Genomic DNA, 22,229 nt, shown 5'->3' on the forward strand with positions numbered 1-22,229 from the left:
CCTTCCCATTGGCCTCATCTTCTGCAACTATAGACTGAGAATGACAGGGAAATAAACGAAGGTAGAAATTGCCCCTAGCACTGAGGCCACTGGGGTGCTGCACCTAAAATAATCTTCAGTTTTAAAATCAGAAAGCATGCCGAATGGCCTAGCTACAGGAACTACCCCATCACTAAACCTCACACCTATAAACTCCCTGCAATATCTATTTGGCCTAAATTTGTCTGAGTGCAGTATTAATAGATTACTGATTGCTTTTGAAATGCAATTCCATCTTGATTTTTTTAAACAAGGTTTCATTAAATGTTTTTTAATCCCAACTATACATATAAAATGATGGGGTCTAAATTAGCTGTTACCATTCAAGAAAGAGATCTTGGAGTCATTGTAGAGAGTTCTCTGAAAACATCGATTCAATGTGCAGCAACAGTCAAAAAAGCAAACAGTGTTGAGAATCATTAAGAAAGGGACAGATAAAAAGACAAAATATATTGCCCCTATATAAATCCATGGCGCAGCCACATCTTGAATACTGCGTGCAGATGTGGTCGTCCCATCTCCAAAAAAGATCTGTTTGAATTGGAAAAGGTTCAGAAAAGGGCAACAAAAATGATTAGGGGTATGGAACGGCTGCCATATAACGAGAGCTTAATAAGACTGGGACTTTTCAGCTTAGAAAATAAACAGCTAAGGGGGGATATGATAGAGGTCTATAAAATCATGATTGGTGTAGAGGAAGTAAATAAGGAAGTGTTATTTACTCCTTCTTGTAACACAAGAACTGGGGTCACCAAATGAAATTAATAGGCAGCAGGTTTAAAAACAAACAAAAGGAAGTATTTTTTCCACACAATGTAGTCAACCTGTGGAACTCCTTGCCAGAGGATCATAGAATATCAGAGTTGGAAGGGACCTCAGGAGGTCATCTAGTCCAACCCCCTGCTCAAAGCAGGACCAATCCCCAATTTTTGCCCCAGATCCCTAAATGGTCCCCTCAAAAATTGAACTCGCAACTCTGGGTTTAAGCAGGCCAAAGCTCAAACCACTGAGCTATCCCTCCCCACATGTTGTGAAGGCCAAGACTACAACAAGGTTTAAAAAAAAAAATGAACTAGATAAGTTAACGGAGGATAGGTCCACCAATGGCTATTAGCCAGGATGGGCAGGGATGGGGTCCCTAGCCTCTGTTTGCCAGAAGCTGGGAATGGATGACAGGGGACGGACCACTTGATGATTACCTGTTCTGTTCATTCCCTCTGGGGCACCTTGCACTGGCCACTGTTGGAAGACAGGATACTGGGCTCGATGGACCGACCCAGTATAGCCGTTCTTATGTACATGTTGTTTGGAGTGAATTTAGCCAGTGGTTGTGCTACGCATGGCTTTTGGTGCAGATGAGCATACGCACTGGTAGGTGATTTCTACAGAGTATGGAACTCATTAGAATCAGCTGGTGGAGTAGAATGGTGGCTGCTCACATTTAAAAAGAAGATGGCTAACGTGAAAATACACAGAGGATACTTTAAAGTGGCTGAGGGAAAAATGGAAGTGACGTGATGCATGCCGGGCATCACTCTCATCTCTCTGCTTTTATATTGTATCTGGAGCTGGCAAGGAAATTCCTTTTTCCCCTTGAAAATTTGTGACAAAGTCTAAACCAATTTCTATTTTCCTCAAAAATTGTCTTGGAATTGTTTTGGGGTTTTTGTTGGAAATAAAACAAAAAGTGATCTTTTGGTTGCCAAAAAACTGAAAAATTTTCCAGGTTCTGTGTTTCTGATGTCTATTTAGGTTCCAAGTTCTTTGCCCCAGGGACCGTCGCTTGCTGTGTGACTGTACAGTGCCCAACACAATGGGCCCTTGATCTTAGTTGGGACCTCTAAATGCTACTCTAATACAAAGGAGTAACTTAGAATAATTAGGAATGAGAGGCTAAAGGTTACCAAGCAAATATATTCTTACAGACTGGAATGTAATAAACATTAAAATATATTACTCTACTGGATAGGGTGCAAAATTACTAATAGAGATGGACCCAAATGGGAATCCTACATCTGAATCCTCCCCCTGGGCAAATACAGACTCAGGTCTCAGTTCAGTAACACATCTCTGTTCAGCAGAGCACTTAAGCATTTATTTGTCTTTGACCATGTGCCCCTTAGTCCTATGGATTTGAATGGAACTTAAGCACTTGCTTAAAGTTAAGCAGATTGCTTATTTTTTTTGCTGAACTGGGGCCTCAGATCTGAGTCCAGATCCAAACATAATCTTGCCTCGAGTCCATCACTAATTAACAATAAATAAATAAATAAAATAAAGTGGAAAGACTATGCAGTTACCCAAACAGGTGGCTAGGAGTCAAAATCTCAAACATTTTCTGAAGGAGGCTGATCCCCTCCCTCCCACCCCAGGATTCCAGGGTCCAGCTCATGTGAACGATATTAAAAAAATATTTTTTCAAAGCCCCGCTTTTAATCCATGAAAACATAAACCTTGATCCTGCCAACACTTCAACACATATCTCCAGTGGGAATACTCAGGTGCTTAAATTAAGCACATGCTTTTTCAGGATTGGAGCCTTATGCGGTTGGAATTCACTGCTGCTGTGACTACAGCTCCACAGCAGCATCCTCTTGAGTAGCTTCAGTATGTTTATCATTTTCTAGCCTGTAAAATCATTCCAGGAGTGCCTGTAGCATCCTGGTGCATGTTTGTTGCTGGCTCTTTGCTCTCTTGCCTGTCTTTGTGGGGGAAGGATGGTCGTGAAGTAAAATGGGGTTTAGAAGTGAGACAACTTTAATAGGAATTGGACAGAATGGCAGATGGTTTATGAACACAGCTCAGACTCTGGTATATGCATTAAACAACCACCACCACCTATAGTTAATTAATAATGTCTTTTTGCACCATCAGTGTGCTTGGCCCTGTACCAAAGGCAGTTTTTGCCCCAAGGCTTGGCGGGGAGGGGGGGTTAACAATATGTTTGGCCCCATAACATTAAGATAAATCGACACTCCTTTCTTTTAAGCAGGGTCCAGAAGCACAGACTAGCCAGCAATTAAATATGGGGAGAGGGGTAGGTGAGGAATGGAGAGGCAGCAATAAATAAAGGAGACAAGGCAGAGGGTTTGTTTTTCTTCTAGGTACTGGGCTGACAGATTCCAGCCTGCCATTAATCATCACCCCGCCGCAGGCTAACCCCGCAGCCTGTTTTGTCTGAGATAAGCCCGCTGTGCCCAAGGAGGTAGTGGGTTAAGCATCTGGTGGGAGAGCTCTCTTCTGGGAGTCTCCACATTACGCAGTTCCTGTCTCTTTAAATCCGGGCTGAGCATGGAATCGAGAGCAGCCCGCCTAGGAGCTGTTCTCCTTAATAAGCAAGATTTATAACCACTGGGAAGACGGGAAGAAGGGGACCGAAGGGAGAGCGGGGGAAGCAAGACGACCCCTCTTCCCCCCCCGCCCCCTCCAGACTGGAGATACAAAAAAAAAAAAGAGACACCCCCCCTCCCTCCAGATCCTTCTCCCCCCTCCCCATCCTTCCCATTGCTGAAAGCATCTTTGCACCAAGATGCGGGACTTATTGCAAAGGCCGAGCGGAGGCCGAGCGGAGTGAGGTTTGCAGGGGGAAGGAATCAGAGCAGCTCCCGTTGTTTCCTAGGGTGAGGCGAGAGAGCGTGTGTGTGTGAAGCGTGTGTGTGTGTGTGTGTGTGTGTGTGAGCGCGAGCGCGAGGCGGGGAGACACAGACACTGCATTGCTGCTGAGCCACGAGCCTCCCAATATGCTGCCGCCGCTTCTGCCGGGGCTGGGGCGCGCGAGTCAGCATCAGCAGCGGGCAGCCCCCGGTGGAGGTCACAGGCGTGGGGCTGAGACCCTGGGTGTCTTCTGATTTGAGAAGGATTCTTTAAAAAAAAAAAATTGTTGGCAGTTAGTCTCCCCCCCATCCCCCCCCCCCACACTTTCTTCTCCCCCTCCCCCTTTATTTCCCTTTCCTGGGCTCTGCCTTGGATGATTTTTAGGTGGAGTCGTTTGCACCAAAACCCTTCAGCTGCTGCTGCTCTTGCTGCTATTTCCCCCCACGCCCTCTCCCCCCCCCCTTTTTTTTTTGGTGTGATACTGTTTCCACAGCAGGAGAAGAAGGGACTGATCCTGAGGATCCTCCTAGAGGATGAATAACCCCAAGAAATTGACTGAAGCAGCACGCTGGACCTGGTGCACCATTCAGATTTGATTAAATAATAATTCAGGTTTTTTTGCCATTTTCTTTTTTCACCTTCTGGGGGCTTTGCAAACCGAATTACATGCATGTCCAGTGGGGGAAGGTTTAATTTTGACGATGGAGGCTCCTACTGTGGAGGCTGGGAGGACGGAAAGGCTCACGGCCACGGAATCTGTACCGGCCCGAAGGGTCAAGGCGAGTATACCGGCTCCTGGAGTCACGGCTTTGAGGTGCTGGGGGTCTACACCTGGCCCAGTGGCAACACTTACCAGGGCACCTGGGCACAGGGCAAGCGCCATGGCATCGGTGTGGAGAGCAAGGGGAAGTGGGTGTACAAAGGAGAGTGGACTCATGGATTTAAGGGACGGTACGGGGTCCGTGAATGCACTGGCAATGGGGCCAAATATGAAGGCACCTGGAGCAATGGATTACAGGACGGCTACGGGACAGAGACCTACTCGGATGGAGGTAGGTGATGTGTTAGTATCTTCTGAGCTGGCTCAAGCCGTGATAAAAGGAAATAAGAGGTTAGAAGAAATCTCTCCTGCCTCCCCCATAAGAGGGACCCTTTGCCTGGGCTGAACTCTCAGAGTTTGCAGCCTGCTAGTTGGGAGCAAGTGATGATCATACCAGTTTCCTACAGGGTACAGGAAAACCAACCCAGCATGGCATTATCCCAGCGTTTGCCACAAGCTGCCTCATATGTTCAATGGGGCTCTAAGCTTTTTCTCCCTACTTAGATGACCAGAGCTTTTCAGAGGAGGGTATGGGAGCAAGAGGGAGAAAGATCTAATACGGGAAAGCAGGAGGCAGCGTAGCCAAGTTGAAAGGAGATAGGCCAAGTTGGATTCAGAGTCATTACTGCACCACCATAACCTGTAGGATCTCCACCAAGCCTGCAAAGCAGCCATGGATAGAATGGTCATTGCACTGCTGCGAGATCTTGTACAGATATTTGAAACTCTAGCTATAAGAAACAGATGGCAAATGCTCTCAGCAAGGGTCAGATCTTTACATCCATGTATCGCCTTCCTGTCCCCTCCAAATGCAAACCTACACTTGATAATACTGGGCAAGATAATTTCATTCAAACAGGGTTCTTATGCTCCTATTTCACTACAGCTTAATGCATTTTGTAGGGGCTCAGAGGGATAGAAAGAGCTCTTCTCTCAGCATGGCTTAATAAAATGTTGAGGGGAAATGTGGATTAAATAAAAACAAGAAAACTCAGTGAGGGTGATCAAAAATTGTCAGACTTACAGGCTTTAAGGCCGAACAGCTGTATTTCTGCTGCAAGTGGCTGTATCATTCCATCTAATCTAAACTGCCACCATAAGAATAATCAGGCCTATCTGCTAGAAGCCAATGGAATTAACAAGGCTGGCCTGTTGTTTTTGTTGGGTGTGTGTCTATCAAAACTGGGCTTTCCAATGGTGTTCTTTTCCAGAACTCTCAGACTGAGATAGGTCTCATAAACATTGCAATTTTGTGTCTTCCTGGAAGCTGGGAAAAAGCTCTTCTTGCAAGACATGTCTCTGGAAAACACAGCTCACTGCTTTGTGATAAGATAAGAAGGCAACATTAAATGTTACCTGAAACAGCTTTTAGTTTTTCCAAAAAGAAACAGAATGATCTATTTAAAAGTAATAATTTTTCACTGCTAGGGTTTTCCCCAAAAGAAAATACAATTGCAGCCTTCTGCTTCACATAGCTGGGAAAGAATCAGGAGCCCATTTTAAATCTGTTTGGTTTGTGTTGTGAAGCAATCTTTAAATACTGATAATCTTCTGTGCAGAGGTAATCTAGGTTTGGAAATGATTTTTTTCTTATGCACTTGAAATGCTAGGACAGGATCTGGACAGCTTCGGTATGCACCTGACCACAGTACTGCCTTTCTATGCCCCTCGTGACATCTAGGCCCTGATAAACAACATTTTCAGTAGAGACAGACTGAAGTCAGGCTGTAAAAGTCTCAAACTACATGGCTCTGCGAACTGCATGTCACCAGACTGGCCGAGCGTGCATGCATGCAGAATACGCAGTCACCAGCAATGCATGCCCGTGACTAGTTGCAGCGGAACAGTTCTTTGAGAAGTAAGGGCACCAGAGCCAAATTGGGGGCAGACTAGGAGCAATTCTTAGTTCTCAAGAACCTGCCGGAAACAAAGCTTTCATCCCCATCTAGTCTGTGCTTGGGATTTAAAAAAAAAGTGTCTTATTTTAGGAAGGGTTAAGAAAATTGCTAGGTAAAAAAGAAGGATGGCATCTGTAGCAAAATTATTTCAATTATAAGGGTAGGGAAAAGGATGTGATAGATAACTACATAAAGTGGTACCTATGGTTAGGCCTGCAATTACCAAGAAAAACTACAAAGCACAAAATGTATACTCCAGTGAACTGGTTGTACTCTTTTCAAAGCACAGCTCCTCATAACATCTCATTCTGATGCTCACCTTGGGACAACTGAACCCAATAGAAATCGCACTTAGGTGAACTCTGCTCCAGCATCCCTGGGTACCAAGAAGCCATGGTCCCTTCCTGAATGGATGTCGCCACTTTGTCTGGGCAAAAAGGCCAGATCTGGCATCTCCCGGCTTCCTGGCGCTAAATCTAAATGATCACCATGCATTTGGATAATTGGGTCCAGATGTGTGCAGTCATTATATTGAAAGAATAATTGTCTGGCTATCATAAGAAAGAGGCAGCTATTGGAAATTATGTGCATCTCATTAATCTAGCCAAATTATTAGTTTAGTCACTTTCTTGTGCATTGCAATCATTGTCCCATCATCTGTTGCTTGCCACCAATACTAAACTTCAGTCCCTTGCATTGTATGGTAAATCAACTGGTGCTAAATGAGGGATCACCAAATGGGTAGCAGGGATTGGAAAACAGGATGCTAGTGAATGAGGGGTTTTGACTCAAAATTTTACTTCTTCAACAGTAGATAGAAAAGCAGCAAAGAATCAGCAAAAGTCTCACAGCTACAGCGATCCCTGCCAATGCTGACTTTGGGAAGCCGTATTTTGCATGGAATAATGCACAAATGTATTGTGCATTTTGCTTGGATTTAGGATATGGCATACAAAGAATTCAGTTTTGTTTCCACCAGTCACTCTTCCTGTCCTGCTCACAGACATGTGTGTCTTCCCCCTGCCCAACACACACATTGTTCTCACACCTGTCTCTCACACACATCCCCCGTATGCAGATCGCAGACTCTCACACCTCCCACAGACACACTCATCACCAGGCACATGCTCAGTCTTGCCATACATACCCACATAGTCCCTCAGCCCCATACAGATGCTCACAGTCTCCCTGACACATCCACTCAGACCACATAATTATGTCCCACAAACAAAGAACCACATGCATGTAACATGCACCCACCATGAGCATTGCAAACACACCCTTCCCCATATCACACTGACATTTACACACACACACACACACACCCCTGCTGCATACAGATACACTCACTTCCATGTACAGTCCCATAGATATAACTCCCACACAAACCATATTTTGCAAAGATATCACACCCCAACTCCTCTGACTCTAAACCCTTCCTGCCCTCTAGCCCAGACTCCTACTTATGCCCATTCATAAACAGGCTTCAAATGAATGATTTACTGTTTGCTTTATGTTGAATTCTGATACTGGGCCTGATTTACCACTGGGTTACTCCAGTTTTGCACCAGTGTCACTTCACTGGAGTTATACTACCATACAACTGGATTAATGGAGATGTGAATCAGATCTGCTGTTTACGGAGCTACCGATCAGAAATCTTTTGAAGGCATAGGCCCCGATTCATCAAGGAACATTACTGTAGGCATAACTTGAAGCAAGTGAATTGTTCCATTGAGTTCTTTACTGAATTGAAACCTCAGTACAGCTTGGTTAAAATGTGAAACAATTTCCCGCAAGTTGAACTGGGGGGGGAGGGGGCAGGGGGGAGGAAGAGAAATTATAAAAAAGAACCAAACCACAAATCAAGTAGAAAATAAAGTACAGAAATCCTTTAAAAACAAACAAACACCAACTAGCAGGAAAAGCTTTGTATTTTGAAGCAGATTCTTTCTTAGTTGCTAAAACAATGGTTACTAAGAGGTGGGGTTAGGGAAATTAAGCAAATATCAAATTTAATGTTGCTAATCTCAGGCCTAAAAATGGCTGCTAAAAAAATAGCCTTAAAAGCTATTTTCTTTCCTACCCATCTCGATTTTAGCTACTTTATATTTGGAAATTGAGGCAGCGTTGGGTAAAGAATACCAAGAACCAGCACCCTCTTAAAATAGCTAAGTGATACAGTAGTGATTAGGCCTGACTGACGTTCACAATTTGAATTACCCTCGCCAAACCTCAAGGGGAAAAAACCCACAGCTCAATCAATCTAGTCTCTGAAGACTGGCTTGTCTCTCTTCAGGACCTTGGAGAGAGATAGTAGCACTGTGCTGAATGGGCACGTCTCACCAAGCCCATGCTGAGAATATCTACTCCTCCATTCTTAGCAGGACACTTACAAAAGGGTCCATGTAGCTCTTCCAGGTCTCTCTTTAACAAACCCCATACAAGCCAACAACCTGGGGGTGAATAGTTTGCATAAATCAAGTGAACATTCTTTTAACTCCAGAGAACGTGCTCCATCATAAACTCTGTGTAGGATGCTTCATGCAATAAGAAATGTTTCTCAGTGTATTCTCTCTCCATTTGTTATCATACCACAAACACTAGGGCAGGATAAATGACCAAAAGAAGACCAAAGGCTAACTGCAAGAATGCTTATGTGCCATACATAGGTGATTTTACCAGGATTTATATGGGAGTCTGGTATTTGAAGTCTCGGGGCAAACATCTGAGGTTGTTTGGGCCCCAATAATTTGTATGTCTTATAAACCACTTACATCCACACAGCCATCCCAAACCAAAAGGATTATCATCAATATCAGTCTTCCAAAGTTCTCCTTGTCCACATGCCTGGGGTGAATAATTTATTTGATGGGTAAGTGCAATATCATTTGTATTTTCACTAAGCACGGGTGAGCAATTTGATTTTGTGCCTGGGCTAGCAAATTTTCATGACTATTTTGGAAGACTGCCATAGAGGTCTAGAGTGCTTTGCAACCAGTAAGAAAAAAGATGGAGGTGTCGGAAACTGTCCTGGGTATGCTCAGGCCTAGGAGGCGAGGGTGGGGTTGGTGCAAGGCTGGAGCAGGACTAAGGTTTGGGGAGTCTGTTGCCACTATCAGGCAGGAATGAGTTCCAAGCCCCAGAGTGGTGTTGAGCAGACTGAGCAGCTGTTCCTCCTGTACCTTCAATACCTGGTCTGGGAGTCACAAGACCAGTTCCTGGCTTTTGGATTGGCTGGAGCCTAGCACAGGAGTGACTCATCACCACCCAAGGGGCAGATTGGTTCAGTGGATGGGAGATGAGGCTTGGAGTCAGGAGGCTTGGATTCAATACTTGACTCTGCCATGTTTAGCCTGGCTTAAGACCCTTAACATCTCCATGACTCAGTTTCCTCATCTATGAAATGGAGATAGTGATACTTATAATGCTGCTTTTGTCGAATGCTCGGAGATCTACAAACAAAACGTTTTAAGTGTTGTTATAAGAAAATACAAAATACCTACCCCCCACCCCCAAAAGCCAGAGAATGAAATTAAGTCCTTGCCCTGTAAATCCTATGAACTAAAGGTGTAAATGGGTGGGTGCAGTAGAGATGGAACAGGAATGTTGGGTGGAGGGCCCACATTTACCTTGTATGTCTACAAATTTAGGGCCAATTTCTGCTCTCAGTTACGTCCATTCAAACCCTCCTGAAGTTAATGCAACAGAGAAGAGGATGTGACCCATTTTCCTTAATGTAGAGGCAATCTGTTTTAAACTAACGCTGCATATTGCCATTAAGGGTGCTTGCAGAATCTAGTGTCTGTGTTGTATTGCTATTTGCATTGATGTTTTTCCACAGGTTTTCTTAATGCTGCAAGGAGCCAACCACCCACAAGGACAAATTTACACGAGAGCTGTTCATATCCTGGATGGCAGAAATGCCATGGAAGTGTCAGCTCTCAAGTTATTTTGTTCCCATAAATGGCTTGTTGTAGCATTTTAAAAAGTCAGTGGGAAACAAACACAAATACTGAGTGTTCTTTAAATATTCAGGTTCCTACAGAATCCAAAGGCGAAGACTTAATTGCTGCTAATAAGCTGATTTTAAAATAATTATTGTTAATTTCATTACAATAATAGCTTTATTTATAAAGCACCCAGCTGCCTAGAAGTTTACTGGGTATGGTTCATGCTTAAAATACAAGAATGATAAGAAGTGAACAATAATTAAAACAGAACAGAAAAATGATCAAAATACTAAATGACACACATAACATGTTACTTCATTCAAAGCACAGAGAGGTACTCAAGTAATAGGAGTCTGGCCCAGGTAATAACAAACAAACACAGGAATTTGCAGACAGGATCAGACTAGTCCAGTGTCCTGTCTCTGACAAGGAGTAACCCCAGATGCTTCAGAGGAAGGTTTAAGAATCCTGCATTAGGCAGACATGGGATAATTTGCCCCACACAGAGACCAGAATGAGACCTAACAGTCAGAGACAAACTTGGGGCCTGAAGCACACTGTTTAATATTGCTTCCAAAATCTGTCATTGTTAATTGTTTAACTCTGGGTATTGTAGATATCCACAGAAGTATCCAATCCCTTTTTGAATATTTATTATTAATGATTATTATTATAGCAGAGACTGAAGCTTTTATTCAGAAGATCTCAAAGTCAGAGAGTCAGAGTTCAAGGCTGGAAGGAACCAGCAGATCATCTGGTCTGATCTCCTGTATAGCACAGGCCAGCACCCACACACTAAACCCAGCATCTGAAACTAGACCCAAGTATTACAGCCCAAAGGAAACTAGACTATTGTATGCCATAGGCAGAGAATGGGCAGGACAGAGGCACGCGAGACCCCTACAACAGCAGGGAAATGATGAAGTGAGATATACCTAGATAATCCTGGCAAGTAACCTGCACCACATGCTGCAGAGGAAGGCAACAATCAAACTCATGCTCACTGCCAATCTGACGTGGGGGAAATTCCTTTCCGACCCCACATGTGGTGATTGGTTAGACTCTGTATGTGAGCAAGAACCAACCAGCCAAGCACCCGAGAGAAAGAATGCACAGTGCCACCTCACAATCCAATGACCTGTCTCTGGCCATGGCCATCCCTGATGCTTCAGTGGAAGGAGATTAAAAAAAATTATGGCAACACCGCAAGACATGTGGGGTGGAGGAAACCCTTGCTGACCCCTTCAGGAGCTCGGCTGGAACCCTGCAGCATGACCATTTAGAAACACAAGACAAAGTGCTTTACCAAGGTTGGGAAATATTATTTCCATTTTACAAGGGGTGGTGGAAACAAAGTCACAAATAGATGAGGAGTGAATTGCCTAAGGTCACAGAGACCCCAGACTATAGCGGGACTAGTCACGTTTCAGTGGTCCAGGATTGGAGCCATAATGAGCTAGTGTCAGAGTCAAGACTGTAGCATAAAACTAGAAGGCAGGTTTCTTGTGCTAAAAGTACTAGCCAGACCACCTCCCTGTCTGCAATATCAGGGCCAAGGAGTGCTGCCATCTCATACAGCATCACAGCTATTAGAGACAGAAAAAGACCTATTAGATCATTGAGTCTGCTCTTGCAAGGGCAGGAGACAGTCCCCTGACACAGACTGTATCAGATGTTAAATTGATGCTGCACTTGCTCTCCGCCAAAACTCAGAAGAAGCAAGGAGGAGATTACAGGCATTTTAGAGAAGCTGGTACTCTCCTTTCCATGCTGCTTCCAAGTATTTCTTGCCAATTTCATTCAGGGGGTTTAGATTTTAAACCCTAAAGTCCATTATTAACTGAGCAGCTCAGCTGAGCTTCGTCTAAAAGAACCAGATATGTTTACCTTAGGGCACATTTTCCCGCAGAATGTCAGGCCTGATCCTGCCTCATTTAAGTCAGTGGGAGCTTTGCCATTGTCCTCTAAGGGCCCAGCCCTGCTCCAATTGTAAATATATATCATTAGTGGGGCTTCGTGGCTCCTTTTTTAGGGGAGGCTTTTCACAAGGATAGAAGAGATCTGGAAACGGAACTCACCTCTTACTCCTAGAGGTTATCCCTTCAAACCAGGGTCAAAGCACATGAGCACAGGGTGTTCTGCAGAAGCAGGATGTTGCTTAAGCTACCACACCCAGCGCTGTACCCAGAGAGACCTTCAGCGTCCAGGGCTGTCATCTGGCACCTCCTGCCAGCACCAAAACTCACGCAAAAAATAATCTATCATAGGAACAACTGAAATGGGAAGATTGGAACATCCTTATAAAACAGCCTTGCCATCACTTGTTTATTGTGACTCTTGTGATCTTTGGTGTTTTTCCTCAAAGCCCCAACTTCTGGAATCAGGTGATTCTGTGAGATTCTCAGCTTCATTTGTTTTTTTTTCTAAAGTAAGTTTGTAGAGAAATGCTTGAAAAGGTGGCCATTAAAGGCTCAGAAACCAACTAAAAAGAACCCAATGTGTATTATTTTTAAAAATGGTATGGTTTTTAATTCAAATCTCATGATTTGGCAGGGGTGGGGAGGAAGAAAGCAAGCAGGAACCCATCTCATGATTTTTGAATGTTTGGGATTAGCATTCATGATAAACATTTATGTTCTGCTTTACCCTTGACATGACTGAAGAAAAATATCAGAATGGTGTAAACACCAGGGAGGCAGAGGAATTATTCAGGATTGGACAATGGAATAATGGGAGGAAACTAAGAAAGAGGAAATGGTAACTGACTACTGGGGGAAAATAATACTTTCTGATACTGAGATATATTAATGTGTAGAATTATTATTAGTTAACTGAATGTTGACATGCTTGGAATTGTACAAACCACAAAAATAAGGAGATGGAGCCTGCTCCGCAGCTGACTCCAATGGTGTCATGCAAATTTACACCAGCTAAGGGTCTGGCTCAGTCTGGAAGAGCTTACAGCGTAACAATGAGATGTAGATAACATGAGACACAGACATTATGTATTTATAGTGTCCATGCTGTGCTGGAGAGGGTATTACACTGAGGTGGGCTAGTGTGTACAAGAACTGGGGGTCTCTGTAGGTGGAATTGAATGGGGAGTGAGGGGTTTGATGCACTGGAATGAGAAAGTCAGTCCATGCCTGCAGGACATCGTAAAAGAGATTACGATGATGGAGAGGGATTCATAGATCCCAAGGCCAGAAGGGACCACTGTGATCATCAACTCCAACCTCCTGCATAGCACAGGCCAGAGACTGGCCCCCCAAATCATTCCCAGAGCAGAGCTTTATGAAAAACATCCACTCTTGATTTAAGAATTGCCAGCGATGGAAAATCCATCAAGACCCTTCATAAATTGTTCCAGTGTTCATTTACTCACTGCCTGCTAAAAAAATTGTGTGTCATTTCCTGTCTGAAAATGTCTAGTTTCAACTTCCAGCCACTGGATCCAGCAAGGATAAGCAGGAAGTTTTGAGGCTGGAAGTGGTGGAAGCTCCTGTCTCTTGGTTTATTTAAAGCTGGACCAAACTAAGCCCTAGCAAATGTGGACACAGACAACGGCCCTGGGCACTGGCAAGGAGATGGACCAAGGGGGTTATTTTCATCCCCAGAGTCTAGAATTTTATTACTGTGCTTTCTCTTCCCAGCTACTTTCTTTTTCAGCCCTGGGCAGTAGGCATAAATCAGGAGGTAGAAGGCCCAGATCCTGCAAAGGCATAAGGATGTGCTTAGCTTTAAAACAGGAGTAGCCCCAGTCAGTTAAGCATGTTCTTAAGTCTTCAGGATTGCCATCCCCCAAGTTAAAAACAACAAATTCCTCCTCCAAAACGTCATGGGATTGGCCCCAAAATAAGGAGTTTAAAAAAAGGGGGATTGTGGGGTTTGGTCTGTCTTTTGATTGAACTCCCCTGCCCCACCCCCACATGGAGTGGTGTGCCAATTGGTGTCGCCAGCTCCCCCAATTGCACTGAGTGAGTCTGGCCCTCGCTGCAGAATCTCGTGGCTGCCTGAGGGTGCAGAGCTCCCAGCTTCTCCCCAAACGTCTCATTAATTAATTGCCGCCCCCATCACCACACATCCCTGCCCTTTCTCCAGCCCCAGCCATTCATTATTCAGCCTCTACATCTGTTCTAGCCCTTCCCTCAGGTGCCCCGCTGCAGTTCCCAGAATTCTTAACCCCACTCCCCCTTCCCAGGCCTGGTAAGGGCAGGAAGCAGACGGACCCATTGTTCACAGCAGGGCAAAGGGAAGTAGAGCTGCTGCGTTCTTTCTGCTCCCTCCTTCCTTGCCCCCCAAAAATCCTCGCAGCTCCTGAGGGGAGAGGGAAGAGCTCTGCCTGTCTCCTGATTGGCTGCTCTTTCCCAGGAGGTGAGCAGGTGGGGATGGCAGCCAATTGTTCCCCCTACCCCCAAGCAATGCTGAAATTAGTGGGAGGACTGGCACTTCTGGCCCTAATGCAGTGGTCCCCAAACTTTTCAGGGTTGGACCCCCACCCTTGCCCTATTCATGCCACCCCCTCCCCGAACTGGGGCCAGGTACAGGGCTGCAGCTTGGAGGAAGGGGAGACAGGGGTAAGGGGGCTGAGGCCATGGCCAGGGCCAGAAGCCAAGCTAGGTGGCACCCCCTCTCCATCCCTGTGGGGGTTGGCCCAGGTCCAAGCTGCACCCCTCCAAATGGTCCTCCTCACCCCCTAGGGGGAGGCATGCCCCACCGTTTGGGGACCTCTGCTATACTGGTGTAAAGCACCTTTATTTTGATATATCTGCATCCGTACTAAGGAGGAGTGTGCCCGTATAGTTAAAGCAGTACCACTTTTGCATTTAGACAAGCCCTTAGCAACACGAGACTTTACTACAATGAGCTGCTGTGAAAGCTTTGCTGCAAAGTGTGGCGAGATCACAGAGTTTTGAGGAAGATTATAGGGTTGGAGGATTAGCAGAGTGAGAATTAGCCAGATTCGACTGTATTTTGTGAGAGAAGCATATTAGAAATATTAAGGAGGCTGAATGTATTTTAATGCAGTTAGCATCTTACATGCTAAAGCCCAGTATGTTCCTCCCCCCGCATCATGCAGACAGGTCCATGAGGGTTCACCCGCATAGCTCTGATTGTAGGGCTGTTGCTTTGCTTTGTTAGGAAGCCTGGATTGAAGCATGCATGTGAGCTCCCTCCAGAGCAGTCAGTCTGTTCCTGGGGACAGTTATGGGTCTTATTTCTGCAAGCTGCCTAACTCGCTCAATTCCCACTAGCTTCACATGGAGTTAGCACAACTGAGCAGTCCAGTGCTGTCAACCCTAAGCATTCAACAATCATTGCAAACCCCGGTCAGGCCCCCAGAATTGTGAGATTGGCTTTAAAATCATGATAGTTCCCCTCTCCCCATAAATAGGCTTGATTTGCCTTTAGGGGGATCATTTTCCTCCACCTTTGCTCTGCAAATAGAGGGCTAGAGATTTCCTTTTACAAAATGAAAGCTGAGATTCTCACAACTCCAGGAACTGAGACTTTAAGAAACGCAGCAACTCACTAGAGCTAGCAACCACAATTTTTTTTTTAAAGTTATTTTCCTCTAAACACTGGCTGGAAAAGGAAGTTACGAATGAAACACACACAAGATTCATGGGGGAGGATGGGATATAGATACAGGGTTAGTGGGGTGGGCAGAAAGGCTAAGAATGTATTTGTATTTTACAGTACATGGTGGGGAGCAAATTGAGTTTTTGCCTCTCAAAGCATGTAGCCTAAATGCCTTAGAAGCCATTGTCAGGCATGCTCTAAAATGTATACATTAGTTTGCAGGGATTCCTCCATTACAGATGTGAGCCTAGCTAAATGTGTGTGTCATTTTCTGGTGTGACTTCTGCCAAATATTCCTGGGGGGGAATATACCCAACCTGGTTAGCCCACATGGATAGTGGCTTAATACCATGATGTGTTGGGAAATCTCTTCCCAACTGTGGCCATATTTAGTAAAATCTAGTCATGGTCTGAACATATATAATCAAAGGAAGGGCTGGGAGGAGGTTAGTCTGCAGCTGGCTCCATGTCTACTTGGCATTGCATACACTGTACTGTCACTGAACCTCATCCAGTGCCTCAAGCATCACTTGCGGCTCTTCCTAGACCTCTATGTGACTCCAGTGATAGGTTTAGATCACCATTTTAGGTGGAGCTCTGCAGCCCTCCTTAGCTGCCCGTGTGTTGTTAGCCATGGGCAGTTCAGAAGCATCCCATTAGTCCTCTGTTGCAGCTACTGGGCTGTTTATTGCAGGTCAGGTTCTCCACTGGTAGAATTTCTAGTGCAGCTTCAGGCACTGGAGTGACTGCAAGTGGATCTATGAGCAGAAAGATCAAAGATCTTTGTGTCAAATCAGCAGTTGTCATTGGTGCAGATATTGGGCGGAAGGTACAAGCAATTGACTGGTGTCATTTTCTCACTTTTTAGAGTGGAGCAAAGCTCCCTGTGCCCTGACACAGGGAAACTCTTCTTGGGTTAAAGTGACAGTGGTGGGACCACAAGGGGAAGGGTGCCCCTGGGGGCAAACAGCAGCTTAAACACACAAGCCAAATACCCCCACACACACACACACACACACACAAAGATGAATGGGGCATCACACTATTTGAGCCACTGTCCAAATAAGGTGGCCACTTGATGCTTTCTGCTTCTGGCACACACACACACGTGTATATGTGCACATCCATCCATGGATGAGTAATTACACGTATGTGTGTATGACTATGAAGACAATTAAAAACTATCCAAAATAGACAACATTTCAAAATGCTTCCCATCTCTGTTCACCTGTCCATCAACACTGGTCCTGCAACTCAGAATCCCGTTCCCATTTTTGTATTTAATAAACACTGGTACTCTGTCTAAAAACAGAATACCTCTGCCCAGCCATGGGGGAGGCTGCTACATGACCACCCCAGTTTGGGGTGCCCCTTGCAATCTTGGGAAAAGTCGGCATTTACTTTTTCCAAAGAAAATGGGTCTAAACTTCAGAAGGGCCAGGCACCCACAGCTCCCAGTCCAGCACCTTGACAATCAAGCCCCGTCATCTTAGTGCAGTGCCCAACGCCCGCATCAGCTGGCACCTTGGTCAGCAGCATTAGCAGAGACCGGACCCGATGGGTGGATGTGGTGATTGAACTACCCCTTTTGCCTGTAGGGTGATCACTGAGTCAGCGCCGAGACATGGTGCCGAGGACGTGGAGCAAGGAACCATCATTCTGTCACTGCTTGTGATGTCCTTGTTCTCTAGGGCTGTCTGGGAGTTGACTCACTGCTGATGCACCCCCTCAGGGCTGGAAATGGCCAGCTTTCCCTTGCTAGCATCCTCAGCTGACTGGCTCCTGCCCTGCAATTCTCTGCTTGTGACTTGCCTTTCTAGCCAGGTCACATTCAGTTCCCGCCACTTCTGGAGCAAACAAAGAGCCCAATAAAGTAAATTCAAGCAAACTTAACTCTTCCCCCCTACTCTGACTCACTCCTCCTGGGCTCTGCAGGGTGGTTGTTCTGCTGTTGTGCAGAGGGATGCCTCCCAGGGCTTTCTTTCTGGCAGCCCAGCACCAAACTCAACAGTTCTCTCTCCCCTTGTGTCAGCATGGTTCCACACCACATGAGGGGACCCAGGCCCTCCTTCTCTGGGCTCCAGTCCAGGGACCCTGTGGCAGGCAGCTAAGGTCTGCTTCCTCATATGCTTTGCTGCTTCCCTGGACTTCTTCCTAGCTTGGCCTTCCTTCAGGCCTTTACCAACAACCCCTCCCTGAGCTTCCGGTACCTCTGCCCCCTCTAAGCTTTTTTTCCCCGCTCTAGTCTCCTGAGAGAACTACAAGAGTTTTTCCCTTTCCCAGTTGACTTTTCCTCTGAGCTTCCTCCCTTTATGGTCACCACCCAGCACCTCCCTGGCCTGAGCTTCATCTTCATTTGGGCCTGGCCCACCCTCCAGGTGCAACCAGGAGCACTCATTCCTCTATCTCCAGTTAACTTTTTCATTACACACCCTGTCACAAGCTCCTTTTTAAAAAGAAGGTCTCACCACCTGCTTGCAAGCACATTGGGAATCTCAGGGCCTGATTTCCCTCTCCCTGGCACTGCTTTTGGCCTGGAGAAGTTCTATCACCTTCCTGATTCATACCTCCATGAGAAGAATCAGCCCAAGCGTTTCCCCCGAGTGATGAACAGAGGCATCTCTTGGAATGTTTGAATTGTATATTAAAATGGAGATGATGCTCATGAAAGCTGTTGGGCTGGCAGCACGGGAGAGCAGGGGCCTGTATGTAGCCACAGCCTGGGTAGCATCCATGCAACCTCAGCCCCACTGCCAGCTGCTCTAGAAGAGCCACTTTCAAGGGCGAGGGGAATGCAATCTCCATGGCTCAGTCACTCCTTGGCCCCTCTGCTGAGACTGCCAATATGGAGACCAATTAATGCCAGTTATGGTGAGGTGGGTTCTGTGACAAGGACACCAGCACCTGAGCTGAGACCCCCCCCCGCCCCCGCCCCCATCTCACATAAGTCACCCAACCATCAGCAAGTAATGTTTTCTGTTTACTGTCAGCCTGAGCTGAATTTGAACTAATGAATGAGGGGGAAAAGGCTCTGGGTCCTGAAACTGGGCCATGCAGTCTCCTTTTGCCTCTCACACTTCAGTTTCCTTGGGACATATTTTCTGAGATGCTAAATATGCTTTTTAAACAACTGCATGAATATTACCATAGATACAGCTCCCCAGGCCTCTCTGATACTGAATTGCTGGCAAGTGATATCTGTACAACACGCTTTCTTGTGTCATACTTCAGAAGATCTCTTAGAAGAAGATATGGCAGAGAGATCTGCCTAATTATTGTCGTTAGACTCCTTTAATTAGTATACTACAGACTCTACAGATAAGAGAGAAGGTGAACTCACCAGCAGGATTAATAATGAAATAAACTAACAATTTGCGAGGTACAATTCATTCCATCTGGTTTTGCAATGTGGACAGGCAGTTTGGGCCCTTCAGACCTAATTGCAAAGCCCCACTGAGTGCTATAGTGAGGTATCCACATTTTGGATTGCTGTCTTGGTCTGATATTGTCCTCATACCATGCAGATCTGGACATGCTTCAAATAGCACATGGAACAACAAAGAAACTGAGTTTTTGAAGCCTGCCACTCACAACCTCTGCAAAGGGCCACGTACCTATATCTATCTGTCTTTAGGCAACCTGAAAAACAGCCAGAATTGTAGTACCTTGCACAGACATAGCCTTGCTAACCTGGCATGCACGGTTACAGTGTAGGCCTTCCCTGCACCCCACCATGGCCTGGGGTGGCACTACAGCACCCTGCCTCAGTTTCCCCTTGTCTCAGAGCCACTTAAGAATTCCACACAGTCCAAAAGCTATGTGACAAAATTCCCAAGCTGGGGGTTCTACTCTAATACATCCCCCCCCCCCCAAAAAAAACCCTTAAAAATCTTCCCCCCCAACCCGCTTTCAGTCGGACCCAGTTCCTCCTACCTCAGGATCTGTTCTTCTCCATCAGTTCTCCTTTCCAAGAAACACCACAGTTCTTCTCCCCTGGGCTGTACAAATCCCCGTAACACCCTTCCCCTAGAAGGGGAACTTTCACCCCATTCTCAGGCTGGGCCCAACCTCTCCTCCCTAACTAACTATCTCTTCCTGCTCTCAGATAACTGGGGAACAAGCCAGGCCTGCTCTCTCACTGCACCAGTTCCTAGCTGTCCCTTCTTTCCTGGAGCTCTTTATGAGGGAACACCTGGCCCCCTTCTCAGCTTTATCTAAAGAGTGAACAGGGCTGGCTGGCCCCAGGCCCTTAAAGGCGCAGGCCACTCTATTACATGCACTAAAAAACAACTGGCACTTAACTGGGGGCTATTTTTATTTATTTCTTCAACTCAATTTTTGTAACATAGGGAAGGAATATTTTTCTAAATGCATGATTCTTTTGACCTGACAGTGTCAGAATAACAACACTTAGCACTCGGGTGCCACTCTGCAGCCATACACTTCAAAGCACTTTATGAAGGTATCTATCTCCATTTTAGAGATCTGGAGACTGGCAGAGCTAGGCTAAGGACCTTTGAGGGCAAGTGCTAGGTCCACAAACCAATCAGTGTGTTTTATTCCTATCTGAGTGTTCCACACATTCTAGGGATCGTGTCTGAAACATGCTGGCCTCAAACCAGGACAAGCACTTATATGCTTAAAGTTAAGCATGCATGTAAGTAGTCCCATGTGCTTAAAGTACATCATGCACTTAAGTGCTCTACTCACTGGATCAAGGCCAAAGAGCTCAGCAACTTGCAAGCTTTTAGAGATGTTTGATGAGCCCGTTCCATAGAAGGAAAAATTTGATGGAAGAACGGTTCAGCCATTCAAAAAACCCCTGATCTCTTTTGTCCGTCTGATGGTGTAGACAGGAAGTGCCAGATTTTATAGTCAAATAAATGACACTGCATTTGGTGAACGAAATCCACAAGAATTGTGTATGCTGAGGGATAGAAAGGCTGGTTCTAAACTTTTGATTGGGTACAATAGATGAGCAATGCTAGTGTATCAATTTAATGTGCCAGACCTGGCATTTTGCTCTTATACTCTCTATGAGACAGAACCTTCTGGGCGCTGTTTATTTATTTGAAACTCAGGCTCACTGGGATATCCTCCAGGGAGCAAGAACTTGTTTTTGCAAGTTTCCCAGGGGATGCCATTCATACCATCTTACTCCAGTACAAAAACAAACAATAGAAAGCAGGCCACTCAACCTGAAGTAGCAGACAGCACACTGAACAGTCATCGCAGCATTGCATGTCACATGGCTATAGTTTCTTTCATGTGCCGAGTATGGTATCGGTGATTATAAATAAATCTGACACGTCTCTTCAGCGGGGGGAGGGGAGGGATATGCATTTTTTTTTGAATAGTTGAACCTCTTTTCCAAAATGTTCTCCGTCTCTTGTTTTCCAGTTGATAAAATGAGCCTAGAGTACATCTCTTTACACTCATTTACAGGAATTAAATCAATTGAATAACTTTTTAAACTGTGCCTCAGATTTTTGAAATTGTACAGGTGATATGGAGCTTGTCATTTACACATGTAGTTCCTATCGATGTGTGCACAGCCATGGGAATGCTTTTGGCTAGTTAGCTATTCAACTTCCCCTGCACCTTCCCTGTATGTTGTCTACTTATATGCTAAGCTCTTGGGGTAGGCACCTTAGGCCACAATTTTAAAGGTATGGGCATTTAGGTGCTTTCAAAAATCCCACTAGGCACCTAACTGCATCTTTAGGTACCTAAATACCTTTGAAAATCTGGCCCCTTGTCTTCATATCTGCCTGTAAACTGCTTAGTGCATAGTGGGCATTATACCAATAATTAGTGCCCCATTTGGAACCTGGCCAGGGCTTTTAACTTCCCTTCACTTACTAAGTTGTGATGGGATCTTCCATAACTACATGTAGTCTAGACCTCAGGTTTTAAGTCTCACCTGAAAGGTAGTACAGCACCTCTTAGCACCAAGCTGGGGCACTGGTGCAAGACTGGTTCTGGGAGAAACACACCACCACTAAGTCACCATTACCACTTCCCATAGTTTGGAGTCTTTGGAGGTCAAAGGAGTACAATCTCTAGGTAGCAGGGCTGAAGGAGGGGCATTTGAGAAGGTTGCTTCTCCCATCCACTCAAGTGGAAGGAGGAATGTATGGTTCGGATAAGTGGGACGGAAGGGCAGGGATTGTTTCTGAAATGAGAGGCACGAGGACAGAAAGCAGGTGCCCTTTATTTCCCTGCTGTCACACTGCCCTGGGATAAGCTGTAAAAATACCTTTCCTAAAGCCAGATCTACCCTACAGATTTATATCAGTATAACAATGTCGCTCGTGAGTGTGAAAAATTCACACCCCTAAG

At 45.5% G+C, this 22,229-nt stretch overlaps 1 protein-coding gene across 3 annotated transcripts in view; it reads left to right on the plus strand.

Annotated features, from left to right (window-relative positions):
* The first annotated feature begins 3,318 nt into the window (after positions 1 to 3,318).
* JPH3 (junctophilin 3) overlaps positions 3,319 to 22,229 on the plus strand; it is a 150,527-nt gene continuing 131,616 nt past the window's right edge. For 2 of the 3 annotated variants that reach the window (XM_048870873.2, XM_075118459.1), the window contains exon 1: positions 3,319 to 4,685. In XM_048870873.2, coding sequence (XP_048726830.1) covers positions 4,304 to 4,685 — 382 coding nt within the window. In that variant the 5' untranslated portion in view covers positions 3,319 to 4,303. The remainder of the gene's footprint in view (positions 4,686 to 22,229) is intronic. The other variant, XM_048870872.2, reaches the window with a different exon arrangement.

Source organism: Caretta caretta, chromosome 12, assembly GCF_965140235.1.
Source record: "Caretta caretta isolate rCarCar2 chromosome 12, rCarCar1.hap1, whole genome shotgun sequence".
Taxonomy (NCBI): Eukaryota; Metazoa; Chordata; order Testudines; family Cheloniidae; genus Caretta; species Caretta caretta.